At 45.2% G+C, this 20,820-nt stretch overlaps 1 protein-coding gene across 8 annotated transcripts in view; it reads right to left on the reverse strand.

The window, feature by feature from the left end:
- Positions 1–20,820, reverse strand: part of LOC106560285 (nucleoprotein TPR) — a 37,988-nt gene that overhangs the window by 6,962 nt on the left and 10,206 nt on the right. For all 8 annotated transcript variants that reach the window (XM_082956960.1, XM_082956958.1, XM_082956955.1 and 5 more), the window contains exons 17-39: positions 20,595–20,757; positions 20,293–20,427; positions 20,034–20,174; positions 19,668–19,842; positions 13,895–14,061; positions 13,432–13,584; positions 13,084–13,200; positions 12,621–12,824; positions 12,204–12,391; positions 11,954–12,101; positions 11,611–11,748; positions 11,270–11,401; positions 10,917–11,047; positions 10,443–10,653; positions 9,967–10,113; positions 9,591–9,789; positions 4,282–4,478; positions 4,107–4,177; positions 3,812–4,011; positions 3,284–3,562; positions 2,855–3,099; positions 2,542–2,763; positions 1,444–1,575 (exon numbers count right to left, since the gene is read on the reverse strand). In XM_082956960.1, coding sequence (XP_082813086.1) covers positions 1,444–1,575; positions 2,542–2,763; positions 2,855–3,099; positions 3,284–3,562; positions 3,812–4,011; positions 4,107–4,177; positions 4,282–4,478; positions 9,591–9,789; positions 9,967–10,113; positions 10,443–10,653; positions 10,917–11,047; positions 11,270–11,401; positions 11,611–11,748; positions 11,954–12,101; positions 12,204–12,391; positions 12,621–12,824; positions 13,084–13,200; positions 13,432–13,584; positions 13,895–14,061; positions 19,668–19,842; positions 20,034–20,174; positions 20,293–20,427; positions 20,595–20,757 — 3,895 coding nt within the window. The remainder of the gene's footprint in view (positions 1–1,443; positions 1,576–2,541; positions 2,764–2,854; positions 3,100–3,283; positions 3,563–3,811; positions 4,012–4,106; positions 4,178–4,281; positions 4,479–9,590; positions 9,790–9,966; positions 10,114–10,442; positions 10,654–10,916; positions 11,048–11,269; positions 11,402–11,610; positions 11,749–11,953; positions 12,102–12,203; positions 12,392–12,620; positions 12,825–13,083; positions 13,201–13,431; positions 13,585–13,894; positions 14,062–19,667; positions 19,843–20,033; positions 20,175–20,292; positions 20,428–20,594; positions 20,758–20,820) is intronic.

Raw genomic sequence — 20,820 nt, forward strand, 5'->3', positions numbered from 1 at the left:
TGTGGATCTTACCTGTCGTGTCTTTGGGGGTACCATTAAACTGAAGCTATGTTTATCAATTAGCTCCCTGTAATTATTATCACGCGATTAAACTGATTAATCGTTTAATTGTAATTAACTAGGAGATAGGGGCACCAAGGAGAATATTCAGATTACAAAGCTATAATTTTCCTAATATAACTTTCCTGTACTATAATATTCTATTCTATTATAGTATAGGCCGATTATCTTCTGGTTTAAATGGTGTATTTTACCTTTAGTCCAGTCTCATTCCAAACGTCATAAATTGTTGTATCTGCACAAACCCAGCCTTTACTAAAATCATCCATACATCAATTGTCTTAAAATCATTTATTTACTACACTAAGTAATTAACAGAAAACATACAAACAGTAATTATCGTCACAAAGGATTGGTATAGTAATGTGCGCTGATGGCTAACAGGCATGGCTGGTCTGTTAGACAATGGGTCATAAACGGTCAGCTGAGAAGGTACACAGAGTTCATTAATATTAACAATTGAAGGCTCGCTCATTCGGGAACAATTGCAATCAATATATATTTACGCTCGTGTCGTCGTTCTTTGTTGAAGAGTCGTTCTGTTGGAGAGTTCTTTCTGTGTTCTCTCTCTCTCTCTCTCGGTTAGAATGGATCTTTCAGAGCGACATTCATTAATGTCGTCATAGAATGGTTGTTTCGTTGGTCTTCGCGTTCAATGATATAATTTACTTAGCTGCAGACTAATAATTAATATCAAAGACTTGTTCTTATTCTGTCGGTATCAATAGTCTAAAAGTTAACCACGTGGTATAGTTCACTTTCAGTAGAGTACTTGGATGGTCAAACCTATTGGCCATGGAGTCGAGGCCTGGTCTGAAGAAATGTAAATCAGGGGGTGTTTTATAGTGCCCATAGAACAGGCTTGTCAAATGACGCCTGGTCCTGTATGGGTCCCTGGGGGCGTGCCTATGACTGAGTTAGAATTGTATTTCTGTAACCAAATCTATCACATTACATCAGTACATCGCATCTCAATGTATTATAAAAGCTTTATCCTTATTAATACATTCCATACAACCATTATGATGCAAGTCTCAAGCTGAGTCTATTATATAAACAGTTTTATGGTAATATGGCTATATTGTCTCTTCTGAGTATCACAAAATTGTACCAAGCGGATCAGTTCGTAGCTGGATTCTTCACCAATCTTCCATACCTTCTCCAGAACACAAAATGTCGCTTGGCTCTCCAATTCTATGAGTTGGAAGAATTTCCTGTATCTCTCTATGGGCCATGTGGCCAGAGACTCTACTGGAATTTTAGAGTTTTTACAACCCTTTACACACAGGGACTGGGTGGGTGGAAGGTAGGTTGGGAAATGGTACAAAGGGGAGGGGGTCAACTGTCCTCCCTGTACAAAAAGAGGCCAACGTCATGACATACCTCTGTGTCGTCGCCTTCATATGCCTCATTGCCATCTCCGCTCCCTTCATTGCTCTCCTCTCCTTCATCCCCCATCCCTCCATCATCTTCATCCTCCTCCTCGTCGTCCTCCTCCTCCTCTTCATCATAGTCCTAAAGAGAGGATGTAAAAGGTCTCACTCAACAGTCAGTTGAATTTAACATTTGATATGCAGCCCATACTCACATTTTCATCCCTTCAAATAGAGTTCCACAGATTTCTAAGTGCCATATACTCTCAGATCGTTTTAGGCAAGATTTTTGCTAGGATTTGAGGGAGTTCAATTGACCATTCGCTAAGCCCCGCCGTCAAATGTTGGGCAACCAATCACAGCGCTTCAATAGATAGCAAACACCTCAGGCAAGCTCACATTTGAAATGCATGAAAGCCATTGAGGGCATAACAAAAACGGAGTTTTCATCCAAAAACAAATTGTTTAAATGGCTAAATAATTTAACAGTACACCAGGGGTACTTGCTACTGTGATTCCAGAAATGCAGAGCCTGTTGGAGTATTTTTAGAATACAAAATTATACTTCTGTTACATTGTTTGCTAGCTCAGCTGGTTAAGTACCCTTCACTCTATTGACCACTCAACATTGCTAACGCTAGCTAGATTAGTAGCCAGTTAATATAACTAGGTTTTTTTCTAAATGCATGTTAGCTAGCTAAGTTATCCATGCTATGAATAGAAATCTCATCTGCTGTCGACATCTGGATACGATTTGAGAGTGCTAGATAGCAACTGACTGCATGCTGACAGTGCATTCAGAGCCATCCAGTGGCTAGCAACACAACCTTCATTTTACCAGGTTCCTGTGAAGCAATTGTAATGACAATCCACCACGACATACCCGAGAGTCTCCTGATTAGCAAGGGGTAGTCAGTTTAATTTCATTGTGTATTAAAAAAATACACTATGAGATCATTGTGAGGGGATTTCGCAAGTGGTTAGAAGGGGGAATTGGGCTTCTCGTGAAAATGTTGTAACAGTAACCAAGGCTTAGCGAAGGATCAATTAAAGTGTCTAGCAACTAAAATATTTCAAATCGACAACAGTTGATTCCCTCAGTCCATACCGGTTCCTCTTCCTCATCATCCTCCACCTCCTCCTGCTGCTCGTCCTCGCTCTCAGAGTCGGTCACTATGACGATGACATCGTGCTGGGGGGGTTCTTCGTTGGCATCGTATGAAAATGAGATGAATGCAGTCTCGGACAGGAGCAGCTCTACAGGGACAGACTGAGACGCTGTACCCTCCTCTTCAGCCTCCTCTAGTACTGGGTACTCCTCCACCACTTGCTGACACACACACACACACACACGATTAGACACACAAACCAGACTGAAAGACCATATCAGCCTCTCGAGAGGATGGGTAGTACACACATACCTGGCTGGTCTCTGGGGCTTCCTGGCTCTCTCCATGCACCAGTCCCTCTGCATTGCCCTCAGCCAGCACCTCCTCCTGGGCCTCTGGCTCCTCTGGGTCGACTCTCTGGATGATGCGTAGCTTCTTGGGGATGGGGGGTTCAGAGGGGTCCTCCTGGGGGGTGTCTGTGTCAGTCACCATAGAGCTGTCCTGCTCCTCCTCACGAGGTCTCTTGGACATGGAGGATGTTCCTGGGGTGGCTGAAACTGGAGAATTGAAAAATACACAATTCTAGCTTAACTTGGTAGATATGCGGTTCCTTCAATATTAGAGGACCAGTGGTAACGCAGTGAGAACTTCACTCATTGTCAACCCTTAAGCTTAGCTAGACAACACTACTATACCCCAAATCTATAGAAACTCCTGGATAGATTTAATTGAGACGCTCACCGGTCCCAAACACAGCTGTGGACGTCGACGGCCTCTCCATTTGCGAACTGGGTGCCGCTTCCATGACTGGGGCCGGGGGCTGCTCCTGATTGGCTGGTTCAGTGTGGGACAGGCTCTGTTGCTGTGTTGGTTGGACGAAGGCTGTGGTCTGGGTCTGGGTCTGCTGGACCACCAGCATTGGGTTGGTGGTCTGAACGTTGGGGCTGGTTGACCGTACTGAACCGCTGGCACTGCCGTAGACAGTCACATGCTCAGGCGGGCCCTCGGATGACTGCATGGCTGGAGGGGTCACAGGTGACAGGGTCAATACGGTTCAGAGATGGAAATACCATGTCTACGGTCTGATTCTCTATCCTTCCGTCTGAAATGTGCTCGTTCTCCCCCTCATGATCTCATCTGATTCAAGTAATAAAGTGCACTTCAACTACCAAAACACTTCACAGACAGCCATCCTGCGCTTTAAAAATGACCAATACTCAAATATTAATGCTTTAACACCAACAGTGATATTGGTTCCACAGAACTCACCTTCCTGGTTCTCCACCTGTGTGGTGGGCATGACGGTGGCAGTAGGGGTGGGGGTGGGCACGGTGGCGGGGGTGATCATAGGCCTGATGCTTGCCCGGGGGGTGGACTTGTTCCCGGGGATGGCAGGGGGCTTGCTGGGGCCTTGGGCTCCCAGAGGGGTGGGCTTGATGTTGGCAGTAGGTGGCTCAGAGGTACTGGCACTATGGGGAAGAGGAAATACAGATGAAAACGTCATTGCACAAGTTATCCAAGTGTAGTGAGTGTGTTTGCGGGAGAGAGTGTGCGAATACTTTACCTGCCCCGGTCTGCAGCTGGGGTGGTCTTCAGCGGTCCTCGCTGCTCTGTGGGCCTCTGCTGTTCCTGAGCCTATAGGTAGGAGAGGAAATTTTTATAGCAATTCAGGCTAGTCAGGTAGAAAGCACAAGTGCTCTATTGAAGTCTATGCCTCCATTAACCCCTCCATCTCTCACCTTGCTGGGACCCTGTTCAGGAGGCTCATCCCTCTGCTCTCCGTGTCTCTCCTGCTGCTCCCTCAGGTCCCGCAGCTCCCTCTCCTGGCGGCTCAGACGGCCCTCGTATTGGGACTTCAGAGCACTGACTCTGACCTCCAGCTCCTCCCTCTGCTGCTTCAGCTCCTCATTTTCCTTCTGCAGCTGGTCCTTAGAGCCTGGGGAGGAGGATGGGATAGGGTCAAAAGGTCCCCCTTTTTTTTGCAAACATTTCATGACAAGACAAAAAATATCAGAGATCAGCATTCACATACCGTTGCGGACAAATATATTTGCACCCTTGCACTTTTCTTAAAGCTGCAATATGTAACTTTTTGTGTGACCCGACCAAATTCACAGAAATGTGAGTGCACACTATTTCTATGCTTCTTGTTCTTAAGTTACACTTCCAGTTTTGTACACCAGATTTAAAAAACGAGAAAAAGGTGATATTTCACAGCAGTTTAGATGCGAAAATAATTCTCTACACTATACATTGCTTGTTTTGTCAAACTGAAATTAGGTAAACTATTCGATACCGGTACCCTTGTATATATCCTCTGTATTGTTATTTTTATTGTGTTACTATTTTTCCTTTAGTTTATTTGGAAAATGTAAAAAAAAAATAGTAAATCTCTGCATTGGTGAAGGGCTCGTAAGTTCTACACCTGTTGTATTCGGTGCATTTAACAAACACAATTTGATTTGAAATGGCGATTTCTGAATATTGCACCTTAAAATAATTCTCCATTTCTCCTCAAATATGGTGAAATTTAAAATAAAATTGGTCTCCACACCTTATTGGACTTAATACAGCAGAACCAAATACCTTTTTGTAAAACTTAAGTTCATATTTGTTTATTTAGAAAATAAAGACAAAATGGCATGGACAAAATTATTGGCACCATAGAGCTAGTACTTGGCTGCACAGCCTTTGGCCAAGATAACGGTTTAAAAATGCTTCTTGTAGCCTGCAATAACCTTGCTGCACCATTCTACTGGTAATTTGGCCCACTCTTCAGCAGCAACTGCTCTAATTCTTGAATGTTTGAGGGGTTCCTAATAGCTGGACTCTTCCCTGTCCACTCCAGTGCTTCTTCTTGAACCATTCCTGGGTGCTTTTGGATGCATGGTTGGGGTTGTTGTCCTGCAGGATGACCTTCACAATCAAATGCCGACCGTATTACCTCCCAAGAGAATTCTCTTTGGTTATAGTCACAGCCGTGTATATTCCCCCACAAGCCGATACCACAACGGCCCTTAAGGAACTACACTGGATTTTGTGAAAACTGGAAACCACATGTCCTGAGGGAGCATTTCTTGTAGCTGGGGACTTTAATAAAGCAAATTTGAGGAAAACGCTACCAAAGTTCTATCAACAAATTGCCTCTAGTACTCACCCTTCAAAAACTCTTGACCATTGTTAGTCTCCCTTCCCGGGATGGCTACAAGTCCCTCTCTTGCCTCCCTTCGGCAAATCAGATCACACCTCCATTCTACTCCTCCCTACCTACAGGCAGAAACTCCAAACAGGAAGTACCCGTGCTAAGGTCTATTCAACACTGGTCCGACCAATCGGAATACATACTTCAAGATTGTTTTGATCACGCGGGCTGGGATATGTTACGGGTAGCTTCAGAGAATAACACTGACATGGTGTCTGAGTTTATCAGGAACTGCGACTATTAAAACCTAGCCAAACCAAAAGCCGTGCATAGATGGCAGCATTCGCGCAAAACTGAAAGTGCGAACCACCGCATTTAACCACGGCAAGGTGACTGGGAATATGGTTGAATACAAACAGTGCAGTTTTGCCCTCCGTAAGGCAATGAGAAACAGGCAAAATGTCAATACAGAGAGAACGTGGAGTCGCAATTCAATGGCTCAGACAACGTATGTGGCAGGGAATTAGTGCCACAGACGCGGCTCAATCCTGAGGACTGTGGGCTCTTGTTCTCTGTGGCTAACGTCAGTAAGACATTTAAGCGTGTTAACCCTCGCAAGACTGCCGGCCGAGACGGCATCCCAAGCCACGTCCTCAGAGCATGCGTAGACCAGATGGCTGGAGTGTTTAAACATATTCAATCTCTCCTTATCCCAGTCTGCTGTCCCCACTTGCTTCAAGATGTCCACCATTGTTCCTGTATCCAAGAAAGCAAAGGTAACTGAACTAAATTACTATCACCACATAGCACTTCTGTCATCATGAAGTGCTTTGAGAGGCTAGTTAAGGATCATATCATCTCCACCTTACCTGAAACCCTAGACCCACTTCAATTTGCATACTGCCCCAATAGATCCACAGACAATGCAATCGCCATCTACCTGCACAATCCCATCTGGACAAGAGGAATACCTATGCAAGAATGCTGTTCATTGACTATTGCTCAGCATTATGCTCGGGGCCCTGGGTCTGAACCCCGCCCTGTGCAACTGGGTTCTGGACTTCCTGACGGGCCGCCCCCAGGTGGTGAAGGTAGGCAACACCTCCACTACGCTGATCCTCAATATGGACCCCACAAGGGTGCGTGCTCAGCCCCCTCCTGTACTCCCTGTTCACCCATGACTGCGTGGCCATGTACGCCTCCAACTCAATCATCAAGTTTGCAGAAAACAGTAGTAGGCCTGATCACCAACAATGACAAGACAGCCTACAGGGAGGAGGTGAGGGCCCTGGCAGAGTGGTGCCAGGAAAATAACCTCTCCCTCAACAAAAGGAGCTGATCGTGGACTTCAGGAGAGAGCAGAGAACACGCCCCCATCCACATCGACGTGGCAACAACGGAGAAGGTGAAAAGCTTCAAGTTCCTCTGCGTACACATCATTGATAATCTGAAATGGTCCACCCACACAGACCTTGTGGTGAAGGAGCAACTGTGCATCTTCAACCTCAGAAGGCTGAAGAAATTCAGCTTGGCCCCTGAGACTCCCTCAAACTATTACAGATGCACCATTGAGAGCATCTTGTCGGACTGTATCAACGCCTGGTACGGCAATTGTACCGCCTGCAACCGCAGGGCTCTCCAGAGTGTAGTGTGGTCTGCCAAACACATTACCGTGGGCACAGTGCCTGCCCTCCAAGACACCTACATCATCCGATGTCACAGGAAGGCCAAATAGATCATCAAGGACATAAACCTCCCGAGCCACGCCTGTTCACCCAGCTATCATCCAGAAGGCGAGGTCAGTACAGGTGCATCAAAGCTGGGACCGAGAGACTGAAAAACAGCTTCCATCAGCCATCACTAGCCGGCCTCCACCTAGTACACTGCCCTTAGTCATGGTCGCTAGCTGGCTACCACCCAGTTACTCAACCCTGCACCTTAGAGGCTGCTGCCCCATGTACATGGAACACTGGTCACTTGAATAATGTTTACATACTGTTTTTCTAATTTCATTTGAATATACTGTGTTCTTGTCAATGCCACTGACATTTCTCATTCTAATATTTATATACATTTCTTAATTCCATTCTTTAGATTGTGTATTGTTAGATACTACTGCACTGTAGCATTTTGCTACACCCGCAATATCATCTGCTAAATATATGTATGCGACCAATAAAATATTATTTGATTTTACGCACAACCTTTGATAAAGACCCTGTTTTTGGACACTGGGTTGAACATTGCACTCCAACACATCTTGATATTCTGCTGATTCCATGTCTTGCACACGTTCAAGGTCCCCAGTACCATAAGCAGCAAAGCAACCCCACAGCATTATCAAACCTCCATGTTTGGTTGTAGGGAGGGGGTTATTATCTTTGAACTCTTAATTTGGTCATTGGTAAACATAGGAAGGCCCCACCGCTGAAGGAGACAAGAAAGCCTGATTGAACTTCTCAAAAACCCACCTAAACTAGCCTAAATCCTGGGGGAAATGTTCTGTGGACCAATATATCAAAGTTACAGCTCTTTGGTAATACAGATCACTGCTGTGGGGATATCCATCACCTCTGGTGAGCCATCGGGGACACCGGCCCCCCATGTTAGGGTCCTGTTAACTCCGGCTAGCTTGGCATGCTAGCCTGCGACAGAGGCTCTTCACAGTGAAGAGGGCACAGTGTAGACAGGAGCCAGGGGAGGCTAAAGCTTCCTGGAAATGTTGCAGCCCAAGGCAAGCGGAGCACACCGAGTGGGTGTCTTTGGCCGATGTCTTGTTTCCACAGGAGCAGATTCGTGCCGGGAGCTTTTCCTCGTTTGGGGTGGGAGATTATTTTGCCGCCATAGCTTGGATACTATGTTTTTAGCTGTCCGAAAAAAACTAGCTCGGTAGGCTAGTCCGATAGCTAGTGATTAGTGAGTTCTCTCTGACGGCGGCACTCTGTGTGATGGCCGGATACCGTTTCCGAAACAGGTCAGAAAAGATAGCTAGCTCGGTGTAGCTAGTAAACTTTTCTTGTTGAAGTAAAACTACCAAAGCTAGCTACCGGTGGCTAGCTTGCTAACGACTAGTCACTGTTTGGATACAGCTAACTTGGTCGTGAACGAGTTACCCGTGTCACAGCTGTACCCGTTCCTCCCTCAAATAATTTTCCTCTAACTATGGTGAAGGAAAATTGTCACTACCGCTCAGTCCTGAGAATAGCACCCGGTGAGCGAGTTGTAAGCTCACGTCTGAACAGTTTAGCTAATTCTGGAAAACGCAGTCGCCGTGTCAAGGTAAGCTTTCTGATGTTGTGTGGTGTTTGAATGACTCAGATACCGCGTTGGACTTTTTGTAGGGTAGGAGGAACACCCTTCCCAGACGCACATGTCGTCTCGACATCCAGCCAATAATGGCTGGCGTAGTGTAATAAAAGCTGCTGACGAATACGCTGGGGGCATATCCCGTAAGTGAAATACCGAAACAAATCTTTGAAAGAAAACAACAGTTGATGTAGGGCACCTCTCAAAAATGTAAGAATTATAGCAGTTTGCTTCTGAAGAGTGGGCCAAATTGCTAGTGGAAAGGTGCAGCAGGCTCATTTGTCTGCAGTAATCTTGCCCAAATCTTGCCTGCAGTAATCTTTGCAAACAAGTACTAGCTCCAGGGTGCCAATTACTTAAAAAATAAAAACAACTGGCATGGACCAAATATAAAATTTGTTATGCAATGTTGAAGATCCAATAACAAGGTGTGGAGACCAAAAGTGTTTTTAATTTCAACTTATTTTAGAAGAAAAATTGAATAATTTAAGAAAAGTGCAAGGGTGGCAAAATATTTGGCCGCAACTGTATACCTCGATGCAAACCTCAGCCACACTCAAGCTTGCGCCACAGTCAGGTTTGTCTGGCCTGGCCTCTTACCCATAAGCTGGTTGATCCTCTGCTTGGCCCCGACAAAGGCCTTCCTGGTCTTCTCCTCCTTCTCAGCCATCTGCTGTCTGAGGGTGTCCTCCTGGGAGGCCTTCTCCTGCAGCTCCTGTCTCAGCCTGGTCAGCTCTGTCTGCAGCCTGGAGGCCTGCTCCTGCGACCCGCGCACCTCTGCCTCACGCTCACCTACCACCTGAGAGGAACACACCATGGTTTGTGTTGGGAATATGGTTTTATATAACCAGGTACCTTTACCACCCTTTCTGAGCCAGTGTTTCTCTTAACCCTCTGCCCAATAGGCATTTACAATTTGTGAAAGTTATCCTGGTTGTTGCCTGGGAAAAAAGTATAGGGGAAACACTGCTCTGACCTTTTTGAGGTTGTCCAGCTGTCCCTCCAGGTCTTTGGTCCGGGTCTCAGCCTGTCCCAGGGAGTCCCTCAGACCCTGGAGCTCCTGGGCTGAGGCCTGCTGGGCCTCCTGCTCCTGGGCTGGGGTGGATGCTGCCTCCAACACCATCTGGAGAGGAGATCAGTCCAACACTGAATTCATTACGGCAGAATTCACACACTGGGAATGTCTATTTAAATCAAGGACATCAGGTTAGACATTGAGTGTTCAACTTGATCCCACCTAGACCAGCACATTTGTTATTCAGTGGCAACATGAGTAAGGGTATTATTAGATTCATGAGAAAACAATTGAGATGAATCTTGTTCTTGAATCTTGGGAGTCTGAGTGAATTCAAGGCTGGGTTTCATGAAACAGCTTAGTTACAAATCAATACATTTTTTAAAACTTTGCCCTGTACAAAACCAGAACAGGTACCAGGTGTTTCACCAACTGACCTTGTCGTGCTCCACCTTGAGCTCCTCATACTGTGTCTTGTAGCGGCGTCCGATCTTCTTGACCTGAGTGATGGTGCGGAACTTCTCCTGGATGTCCAGGTTCTTGGCCTCCACACTCCTCTTCAGAGCATCCCTCTCAGAGCTCACCTTCCCCAGACCCTCACGCAGCATCTGCACCTGGCTCTGCAGGGACGTCACCGAGCCGCCACTCCTACAGGGAGATCATACGTTAATATAAAACATCCCAAAATACTTTTTATAGTACAATCAGCAGATTCTCACTTTTTATGTCTTGCGTTGCATGCCATTTCATTGTGTAGCATGGTGCTTTTCAATGAGGAGCCTATTTTGTAATTCAGCTTCCTTGCCGTCGTTGGTAACATGTAATAACAGAAAAGTCAAACTGAGCGGTATTCAAGTTTTGGATTCCAGGCTATATATTCTGTTTGTATTACAGACTAGGCTAACTCTCACCTGGCCACATCAGCCTTGAGTCTGCCCGTCTCCTCAGTGAGCTGCTGGATGCGTTTGAGGTGAGCCTCCTTCTCAGAGTGGAGACGCTTGTACTCCTCTGGGTCTGTGTCCTTCTGCTGGCTCACCAGGTGCTATAGGGACACACAGGAGTTAAACAGAACACATTACGATTCAAATCCAAAGTCAATAAACAGGCTTTCGGGCCTTAGACAAACTGAGTCACAAGGAATCGTACTTGAGAATGTTTTTAATGTTTTATTTGGGGTGGGGGTATTTGTTTTCTGTCGTTGAGTAATATCTCATGGGTATGTTATCATACGATTGGGACAAATTGTGTAAGGAATAACACTAACCTGTGTTCTGGCCTTCCAGCGTTTGATGTCCTCTTCCAGAATCCTCTTCTCTGCTTGCAGCATGCCGCTCTTCTCACTCAGTTCAGCGTTGGACTCCTGCATGGGCATTATGTCCGACTCCAGCTTACGCACCTGACAGACAGGGAGAGAGATATGAAGAAAATGTCAATCCCCCCCCCCCCCAAAAAAGATTTGGCCTCTTACCTAAAACAGGCCCCCCCCCCAAAAAAAAACAGGGACAAATTCACAGGTTCCCAGAGAAAAATGACTTAAGATTGGTTATGATAACAAAATCCTAAGGTTGGTGCCTTGACACCAAGAAAGTAAACCCGTCGTCTTACTTTAGCCTGTGTCTGCTGGAGCTCCTGCTCCATTCTCTCCTTCTCCTCCCTCAGCATCTTGTTGGTCTCCATCAAGACACTCATGGTCTCAGTCTTCTTCATCAGCTCATCGTGCTTAGCCAGGGTCTTAGCGGTCACCTGGGGTCAGGGGTTAAAGATCATAAGCAGCACTGAGATATTATCATCTTAAACTGCTCTCCCTCACCCTCTTCATTTATGAACAAAATCTATTTTTCCACTCTCCATTGAACAGGCATTTTAGTCTAGGAAAAGGCTTAACCTGGGTCCAGGAAACTACCCTATGAAGCCATAAATCATTGGCTGTCCATAGTGTCCAGCTCACCTGCATTCGCTCTCTCTCAGCACTAAGGCTCTCCTGTAGTTCTCTCAGCTCTCTCTCCAGGTGCTCCACTCTCAGCCTATGGCGAAGACTCTCTCCTTGGGCCACCTCGAATCGAGACTCCGCTATCTCCTTCTCTCGGCGCACAAACCTGCAGTGTGACAGGGAGGGGACAGAGGATGATGAGAAAAAAGGGTGTTGTAGGAGTGAAGTGATTGTGTGAAATTGGATATTAAATGGGGGGGGGCATTACCTGAGTATCTCAAGGACCTGGTCCTGAGACTTGCCTTCCTCTGTGAGGGAGATGTTCAGAGGGCTCTCGTTGGCCTGGCGCTGCAGGGTAGTGGCCATCTTGCAGCTCATGGTCTGAATCTGTTCATGGAGGAGGCTGTTCTGCCTCTGCAGCTCTTCAGAACGAGACACCACCTTAGACATCTCCTCCTGACAGAGAGTTCATGCACATTACAGCCTTGTGGTGTACACCAACTATGTAAACTGTACAACCCTTGCAAAAGTGAGTGGCAGTTTACAATCACTAGCTAGCATCCAACAAGTATAAAAATATATTTTACACTATCACCATCTACACTTCTAACCATTTGCCACCATATCTATTATTCATCATATAAGCATCTCCTTTGACTGCAATCAATCAACTGCAAACACATACCTTGAGGATCCTCTCCTGTTCCTCCCAGGAGACTCTGGCCTCCAGCAGCTGAGCAGAGGCTCTCTGGGCCCTCTCCTCCAGCTGCTGTCTGAGCGTGGCTGCCTGCAGGGCCTGGGCCTTGGCTGCCTGGAGGGCCTCCACGTCTGCAGCGTGGAGCATCATCTCACGCCCATACTTATCCTGTGCCTCCGACGCCAGCTTGGCCTGGGAGGGGGGAGAAGACCAGCATTATAGACAAGCTTTAGCTGACCTTCTAGCTGGAAAGCAATATATAATGTAGTTGATATGGATGTATGAACCAGTATCACAGTTTACATGGTTAGCGACAATCAAGCTTGGTAATGCTCTATAGCAAGCATGCGGAAAACAAGGTAGCAAATAGCTTTGTGAGATATGCCATATGAAAAGTTGGGACACCACTGCAACAAGGGCCAATTAGCCACAGCCCACTTCTCCCTCTCACCTGCTCCTGGCTGTCCAGCATGGCCTGCTGTTCCTGGGCTGCTGCCACCACCGCCATCTGTAGAGCCTCCTGGTGGTCCGCCTGAACACTGCTCAGACTCCTCCTCAGCTCAGCCACCTGACACACACAGGGATAAGGAAAGCAGGAATTTAGAAATTAAATGTGTGCAACAATGGGGACCCCTGCATTGTGTGAACCCAGCACCTATGTGCGCACTGGATGTGGTTAAATTATACAAAACGCATCACCTACCATTTGCGCTATATAGTGTGGAAATGTTCCCTTAATAGTCATACTAAAGCACTGTAAGGGAATAGATGTTTAGCAATGGTCCTCTCTGCATCATACCTGCTGCTCCACGGAGGCCAGGGCTTTCATCTTCTCCTCCTGCAGGCCCTGCTTCTCCTTCTCTGCCTCCAGGAGCTTTTTCTCCAACTGACGGTGCTGCTCCTGGGATTCCTTCACACGCTCCTCGATGGCAGACCGAGCCTGCTCTGTCACCTACAGAGAGTGCCAGAGGGATTTAGGACTGTACCGTTTATGATGAATAAGGGCATGAGGACTCAAGTTGGAAGGTCATGGTGTTTTTTTAGATTTTTTTTTTAATTTAGTCATTTTTATATCGCTGCATACAGTATGAAGAAGTTAAAGGTAGTTTCCTGAGCCAATACTAACAAGCATTAGCTCAATGACTGGAAGTCTACTGGTACGCTAGCATACAGTACAATGGTATCCATGAGTATCCTACTAAGGGCTTAGGGGCCAGGGTAGTATCCTACTAAGGACTTAGGGGCCAGGGTGGAGTCCTGACCTGCATCTCCTTGTCCAGAGACTCCTCTAAGCTCTGTGCCATGGCTCTGTACAGCTCCATGCTGGAGGTGGCTGTCCTCAGCTGCTCTGTCAGCTCCTCTGCCCGCGTCTCTGCCTGCTTCAGGCGGCCATGCAGATCCTCAGAGTCCCCTTCTGAAACCTGGAGACCTTGAGGGGTGGGGAGTTAAGAGGTAAGGGGGAAAGATGAGAAGATGAGGTGAGGAGAGGTAAGGCGAGAAAGAGTTAAGTGCCACAGACTGAGAGCACAGCTAGCATGGGCAGCATAGAACGAGAACCCTAATATGTCTCAGCCTCCAGTATTTATGCTGCAGTAGTTTATGTGTCGGGGGGCTAGGGTCAGTCTGTTACATCTGGAGTATTTCCCTTGTCTTATCCGGTGTCCTGTGTGAATTTAAATATGCTCTCTCTAATTCTCTCTTTCTGTCTTTCTCTCGGAGGACCTGAGCCCTAGGACCATGCCTCAGGACTACCTGGTATGATGACTCCTTGCTGTCCCCAGTCCACCTGGCCGTGCTGCTGCTCCAGTTTCAACTGTTCTGCCTGCGGCTATGGAACCCTGACCTGTTCACCGGACGTGCTTGTTGCACCCTCGACAACTACTATGATTATTATTATTTGACCATGCTGGTCATTTATGAACATTTTAACATCTTGACCATGTTCTGTTATAATATCCACCCTGCACAGCCAGAAGAGGACTGGCCACCCCTCATAGCCTGGTTCCTCTCTAGGTTTCTTCCTAGGTTTTTGGCCTTTCTAGGGAGTTTTTCCTAGTCACCGTGCTTCTTTCACATGCATTGCTTGCTGTTTGGGGTTTTAGGCTGGGTTTCTGTACAGCACTTTGAGATATCAGCTGATGTACGAAGGGCTATATAAATAAATTTGATTTGATTAATAAAACCTCCATAACGCCGCTAATGGTGCATGCTCCAGAACACACCCTCCAGGACTGTTTCAGGGTTTTATTTAGCCTGTTTTACTACATTTCCTATAAAATGTCATAAGACAAACTAATGAAAGCATAGCTGTAGACACTGAGCTGTAGCTACATGGAAAACTAGGACACATCCCAAAGCTTTAACCTCTCTTGGGTGGGGGGGGGGGGGGGGGCAGTATTTTCACAGCCGGATGAAAAACGTACCCAAATTAAACTGCCTACTACTCGGGCCCAGAAACTAGAATATGCATATTATTAGTAGATTTGGATAGAAAACACTCTGAAGTTTCTAAAACTGTTTGAATGATGTCTGTGAGTATAACAGAACTCATATGGCAGGCAAAAACCTGAGAAAAATCCAACCAGGAAGATGAAAATCTGAGGCTGTAGTTTAAAAAAAATTAATTCCCTTTCCAAACTACAGTGACTTAGGGGTCATTTTGCACTTCCTAAGGCTTCCACTAGATGTCAACAGTCTTTAGAAAGTTGTTTGAGGCTTCTATGGTGAATGTTGAGGGAATAACAGCTGGTTCAAGCAGTGGACTGTGAGGTATTTATGTTAAAAGCACCCTAAGGATTGATTGTAAACATCGTTTGACATGTTTCTACAAACGGTAATGGAACTTTTGAGCTTTTCGTCTATTGATTTGCGCCCCCGCCTCGTGCCTTTGGAATAATGTTCTGGACGCGCCAACAAAACGGGAGGTATTTGGACATAAATGGACTTCATCGAACAAATGAACATTTCTTGTGGAAGTGGGAGTCCAGCGAATGCATTCCGCTGAGGATCAGCAAAGGTAAGGAAAGATTTAACACACTAATTTAGAGTTTTGTTGATGCCAGAACTTGGCGGGTAACTGTATAGCTTGCATTGATGGCTGAGTTCTGTACTCAGAATATTGAACAATGTGCTTTCTCCGTAAAGTTATTTTGAAATCTGACACAGCGGTTGCATTAAGAAGTAGTATATCTATAATTCTTTAAATAATTATATATTTTGCCAACGTTTGTGATGAGTATTTCTGTAAATTAATGTGCACATTCACCGGAAGTTTTGGGAGGCAAACATTTTCTGAACATCATGCGCCAATGTAAAATGCTGTTTTTTTATATAAATGTGAACTTGATTGAACAAAACATACATGTATTGTGTAACATGATGTCCTATGAGTGTCATCTGATGAAGATCGTCAAAGGTTAGTGCTTAATTTCAGCTGTATTTCTGTTTTTTGTGACGCCTCTCCATGCTAGGAAAATGGCTGTGTGGCTTTTCTTGTTTAGGTGGTGACCTAACAATCTAATGTTTTGCTTTCGCTGTAAAGCCTTTTTGAAATCGGACAATGTGGTTGCATTAAGGAGAAGTGCATCTTTAAAATGGTGTAAAATAGTCGTATGTTTGAGAAATTTGAATTATGAGATTTTGGTCGTTTTGAATTTGCCGCCCTGCTATTTCACTGGCTGTTGGGAGTGTGTCCCGCAGGTGGGACGGTCACGTCCCACATACCCAAGAGAGGTTAATAAGTAAACATGCTAACAAACGTTTCTGCTATGAAACTAAATAACAACTGCACTCTGACCCACAACTTATTTGTAGTGATGCATCAAAATTACATTTTTGGTCGATACTCGATACTTTCCTTGCCAAAAAACCCGATAAGCGATATTTAATTTTAGCTGCCTTTTAAAATCATTCTAGTACAGTTAAATAGTTTACACACACAGGCAGCAGTCCAAGGCACTGCATCTCAGTGCAAGAGGCGTCACTACAGTCCCTGGTTCGAATCCAGGCTGTATCACATCTGACCGTGATTGGGAGGCCCATAAGATGGCGCACAATTGGCCCAGCGTCGTCCGGGTTTGACCGGGGAAGGCCGTCATTGTAAATAAGAATTTGTTCTTAACTGACTTGCCTAGTTAAATAAAAGGTTACACACACAGACCAAAACATAATTTTGTTGTCATGTACGGATGTCCCCATTACCAGTAAAACATAATCAAAACCTATTTCTTTCACTTACTTGTTGTTTCGTTGTTCAGTCGTTTCATTGTCAACCAGGATTTGTATGGAACGCCGTTTGGGTCTTTGCATGTCAAAAAAAGAGCTCGTTGACTAATCAGGACCTGAATATGACTACACGTCACAATTTAACGCATTCATTATTTTTATGTAGTTGTTACAGAATCACTCGTATTTCAAAAGTCACAACGATTCATCGATATGTATGCTATGATGCTGGTAAAGTTGTCTCGCGCACCTACAGTGCTGGTCATAAAAAAAAAAAGCTAGCTAGCTCATGGATGCAAACAATGTTCTTCCCCAAAAACGACAATCTGTTTCAGTAGCTATCCGTTAGCTAGCTAACTATATAGCTAGGTGTCATCTACAATAACCCTAATTTATAAGACAGTTCTTATTTGACTAATGGTGGTCCGACTCATCTATGTGAAGCTAGCCACAATAGGGATTGGCCACAACAGGGGACTTTGCAGTTAGCCTTCAAAATAAAAGTATGTCATTGACAGTGATGCAAATGAATACAAATAGTAGAATTATGCCATAATTGAATAGATCATGCTAAACGAGGTTGGAATGTTATATAAAATCAACAAAAGACAATTTGACAAAAATCTGTTGAAATCACACCGGATGCATTATACTTTAGAATTCCATTGGGGGCAGCAGGTAGCCTAGTGGTTAGAGCGTTGGACTAGTAACCGAAAGGTTGCAAGATCGAATCCCCGAGCTGACAAGGTAAAAATCTGTAGTTCTGCCCTTGAACAAGGCAGTTAACCCACTGTTCCTAGGCCGTCATTGAAAGTAAGAATTTGTTCTTAACTGACATGCCTAGTTAAGGTAAATATATATATATATACATACATACTTATTTCACTGTACAGCCTTACCTATGGATTGTGGATCAATGACATGGGGTACCAGTCTCAGTCCCACAAAGAACATTAGCATCGTAGCAATAATTGCGGGACTCTGAAACAACTGTAAATTGAGCCACATTTATTGTCAACCTGTCTATTCAACACTATTCCCGAGGAAAAACAATACTATGTGGATGTTTTGGAGTCTGATAACTCTGAGGAGGACGTTGGGAAAAAATATATTGGATATTGAGTAGACTGATACCCCCTTTCATTGATCCCCAATCCTTAGCTAAAGCTGTACAGTGCAATATGAATGTCAATACACACAATAGGCTGACTGGGGAGGTGACTTCACAGTCATGCGATAAGAGCTACAATGCTCATATTTGCGTCAACTCTTCACAGTTGTGTTCTTTGGGTGTCACCGAGCAGACTGATATTCCATTGCTTCACATTCCAACCTTGTTTAACATTACCTAGTCTAAATATGGCATGATTCCACCAATTGTAACCTTCTGCATCCCTTTCAAAGAGGTACTTTTATTTTGAAGGTATAGAGCAAATTCCACTATTGTGCCTAATCCTTATTGTGGCTAGCTTCACAACACATAACCTGGTCTGGTCGAGCCGCACTAGCCAAATGAAGCTGCTTATAATGTTAGTTTTGGGCAACAGGGTTAAGTAGCTGGCTAGCTATTTATTTTCATGAACCGAAGTTAAATTTCAATAGGTGAACAACAAGTGGCTACCTAGCTAATACTTACAAGGATTCCTAAATCATTGCTAAGAATAACGAAAATGACTGCAGTTTTAACTGGTCATTGTTTTTCAGGCTGGTTGTACTGGTGTTAGCTAGGTACCAAGCTAAAGCTAGCCAGCCCAGAAGTAGCAGTCAAACAAATAATGCTTTATTACCAAAGCGGTATTCTAAACACATCGTTCGTAGCCGGTGTTCGCAGACTTTTTTGTACAGCTTTGACAGTGCTACTGATGGTAGTGGTGGGGCTTGGCTTGCATGTGCAATTTCAGAACACACAACATTCTATAATAGAACTGTTATTTGACGTGTCAAACGAAAATCAAAGTGTTATTTGCGTGCATCTTTGACACGCAAAAGACCCAAACAGCATTCCATAGTATGTTGTGAAGCTAATAGCAGTGAAGCTATTACTGTCCCAAAAGCCAACATTACCCACGACAGAGAACGGTTGATTGTCAAGGGCAATGAATTCCATTACCTTGGCGTTAAATGGATTTCGCCATTGAGTTGTCTCACCGAAATGTTCTTACTCTTTCAAATGACTGCTCGACTTGTTGACTGCTCGATCCACACAGCAGACATTGTGGACTAGGTTGGGAATGCTGTGTTGCACGTGTAGCGCAAAATTTTACATGGCACCATTAACGTCATGTACCTACGTTATATAGGTATGCACGTCAGCTTTGACATCAGTTTTTCACATCTGCGTTAAACTAGACATCGGGCCGATACCGACGTTGGCATTTTTAGCGAATATCGTCCGATTCTGATATGTTCACCGATATAAATCGGGCATCCCTACTTATTTCATAGATTCATGACAGTGTTAGACAAAGCAAGGAAAGTTAACTTCAAAACGTGATGTTTATTTGGAATGTGCAGCTGTTGTTGATAAGTGATGAATCTGCTAGCTTCTGACATGACTGCAAGTCTGACATTTAGCTGGGAAATTTGAAAAATATCAGAGGCTATTTAAAGACAGGACAGCAAACTGGGATTTAAACACTCTTAAAATAGTAATTGTGTAAGTGGCTGTATTGAAGAAAACGCCAACTGAGTACTATCCACATTCGAGCCATTCCAACATTCAGGCTACAAGAACTTCTATGAGTGGTTCCAGAACATTCTATGATGTCTCAGAAGGCAGTGAACCTGATGTGATTCTGTACATCCTCTTACCTCTGATGCCCATGGGAGTGGGCGGGGAGCTCAGGGACAGACGACCACCCTCTCCACTGCCCTGCTGCAGCCTGAGAGAGCTCACCTCCAGCTGGGTAGCACTAAGCTGATCCCTGGTCTTCTGGAGCAGGGCCGTCTGGGTCTCCAGCTGCCTCTTGGCATCCATCAGCTGCAACTGGATGGGGAAAGGCGAGGAAGGGTTGATTTTATGTATGTAACAAATGCTTTGAGTTCTGTCTTTTTGAAGCAAGTCTCTTGGGGGAAAACAGTATAAGTGTTATATTAAAGGAGAAAGAGGAATAGAATCCAAGTAGAGGGGGGGGGGGGGTTGTAGTTGGACTTGGGATGATTGTTGGTTGGACTTACATCTTGGTTTCTGCTCAGCAGGTGACGTTGCTCCACCTCGTGCTCCAGTCTCTTCTGCAGCTGGCTTATCTCCCTCTCCTGCTTCTCTATCTGGGCATTCAGACGCTGCCTGGTGTCTGTCTCGGAGCGCTCCAACGTGGCCTGGATGAGCACACAGGGACATGACACGAATGCAGAGAACAGTGCCTCAACCATTTTATGGGCGGTTAGTGTGAGATGTATCAATTGTTTTGAGATTGGTGTGTGTGTCTGTGTGTACCTCTATGGTCTTGAGGTTGGTGAGCAGCATGTTCTGTACTCGTTGTTGGGTCTGCATGGTCTCCTTCTCCTGGGTCAGTCTGGACTCCACTAGCTTCAGCATCTCTCTCTCCTTCCTGAGGCTCTCAGCACGACCCTGGAGGAGGAAAACGCTCAACTGTGGCTTAGAAACTAGATGTAATACATGTATAGAAAGATGGCCCAAACCACTAACACACATTACGAGAGTGAGACTAGGCATTGTATTTTTTTCTAAAACAATGAACAAAATATTTGGGACACACAAACATGAGGTACACACACCTCTGCCATGTTTAGTTTCTCCTGGGCGACCCTCAGGTCCTGGGTCATGGTGTGAACAGTCTGCTCACTCTTCTGGGCTGCAGCAGCCATTTTCTGTCCCTTCTCCATCAGAGAGGCAATCTCCTTCCTGTAGCCCTCCACATTATCCTGAAGCATCTCATACCTGGGGGGGTACGTCACCAGGCAGATTCAGTAAGTTATCAAGCGAACTTTGCAAAAAATCTGA

Source organism: Salmo salar, chromosome 10 (genome assembly GCF_965601325.2).
Source record: "Salmo salar chromosome 10, fSalSal1, whole genome shotgun sequence".
Classification (NCBI taxonomy): Eukaryota; Metazoa; Chordata; class Actinopteri; order Salmoniformes; family Salmonidae; genus Salmo; species Salmo salar.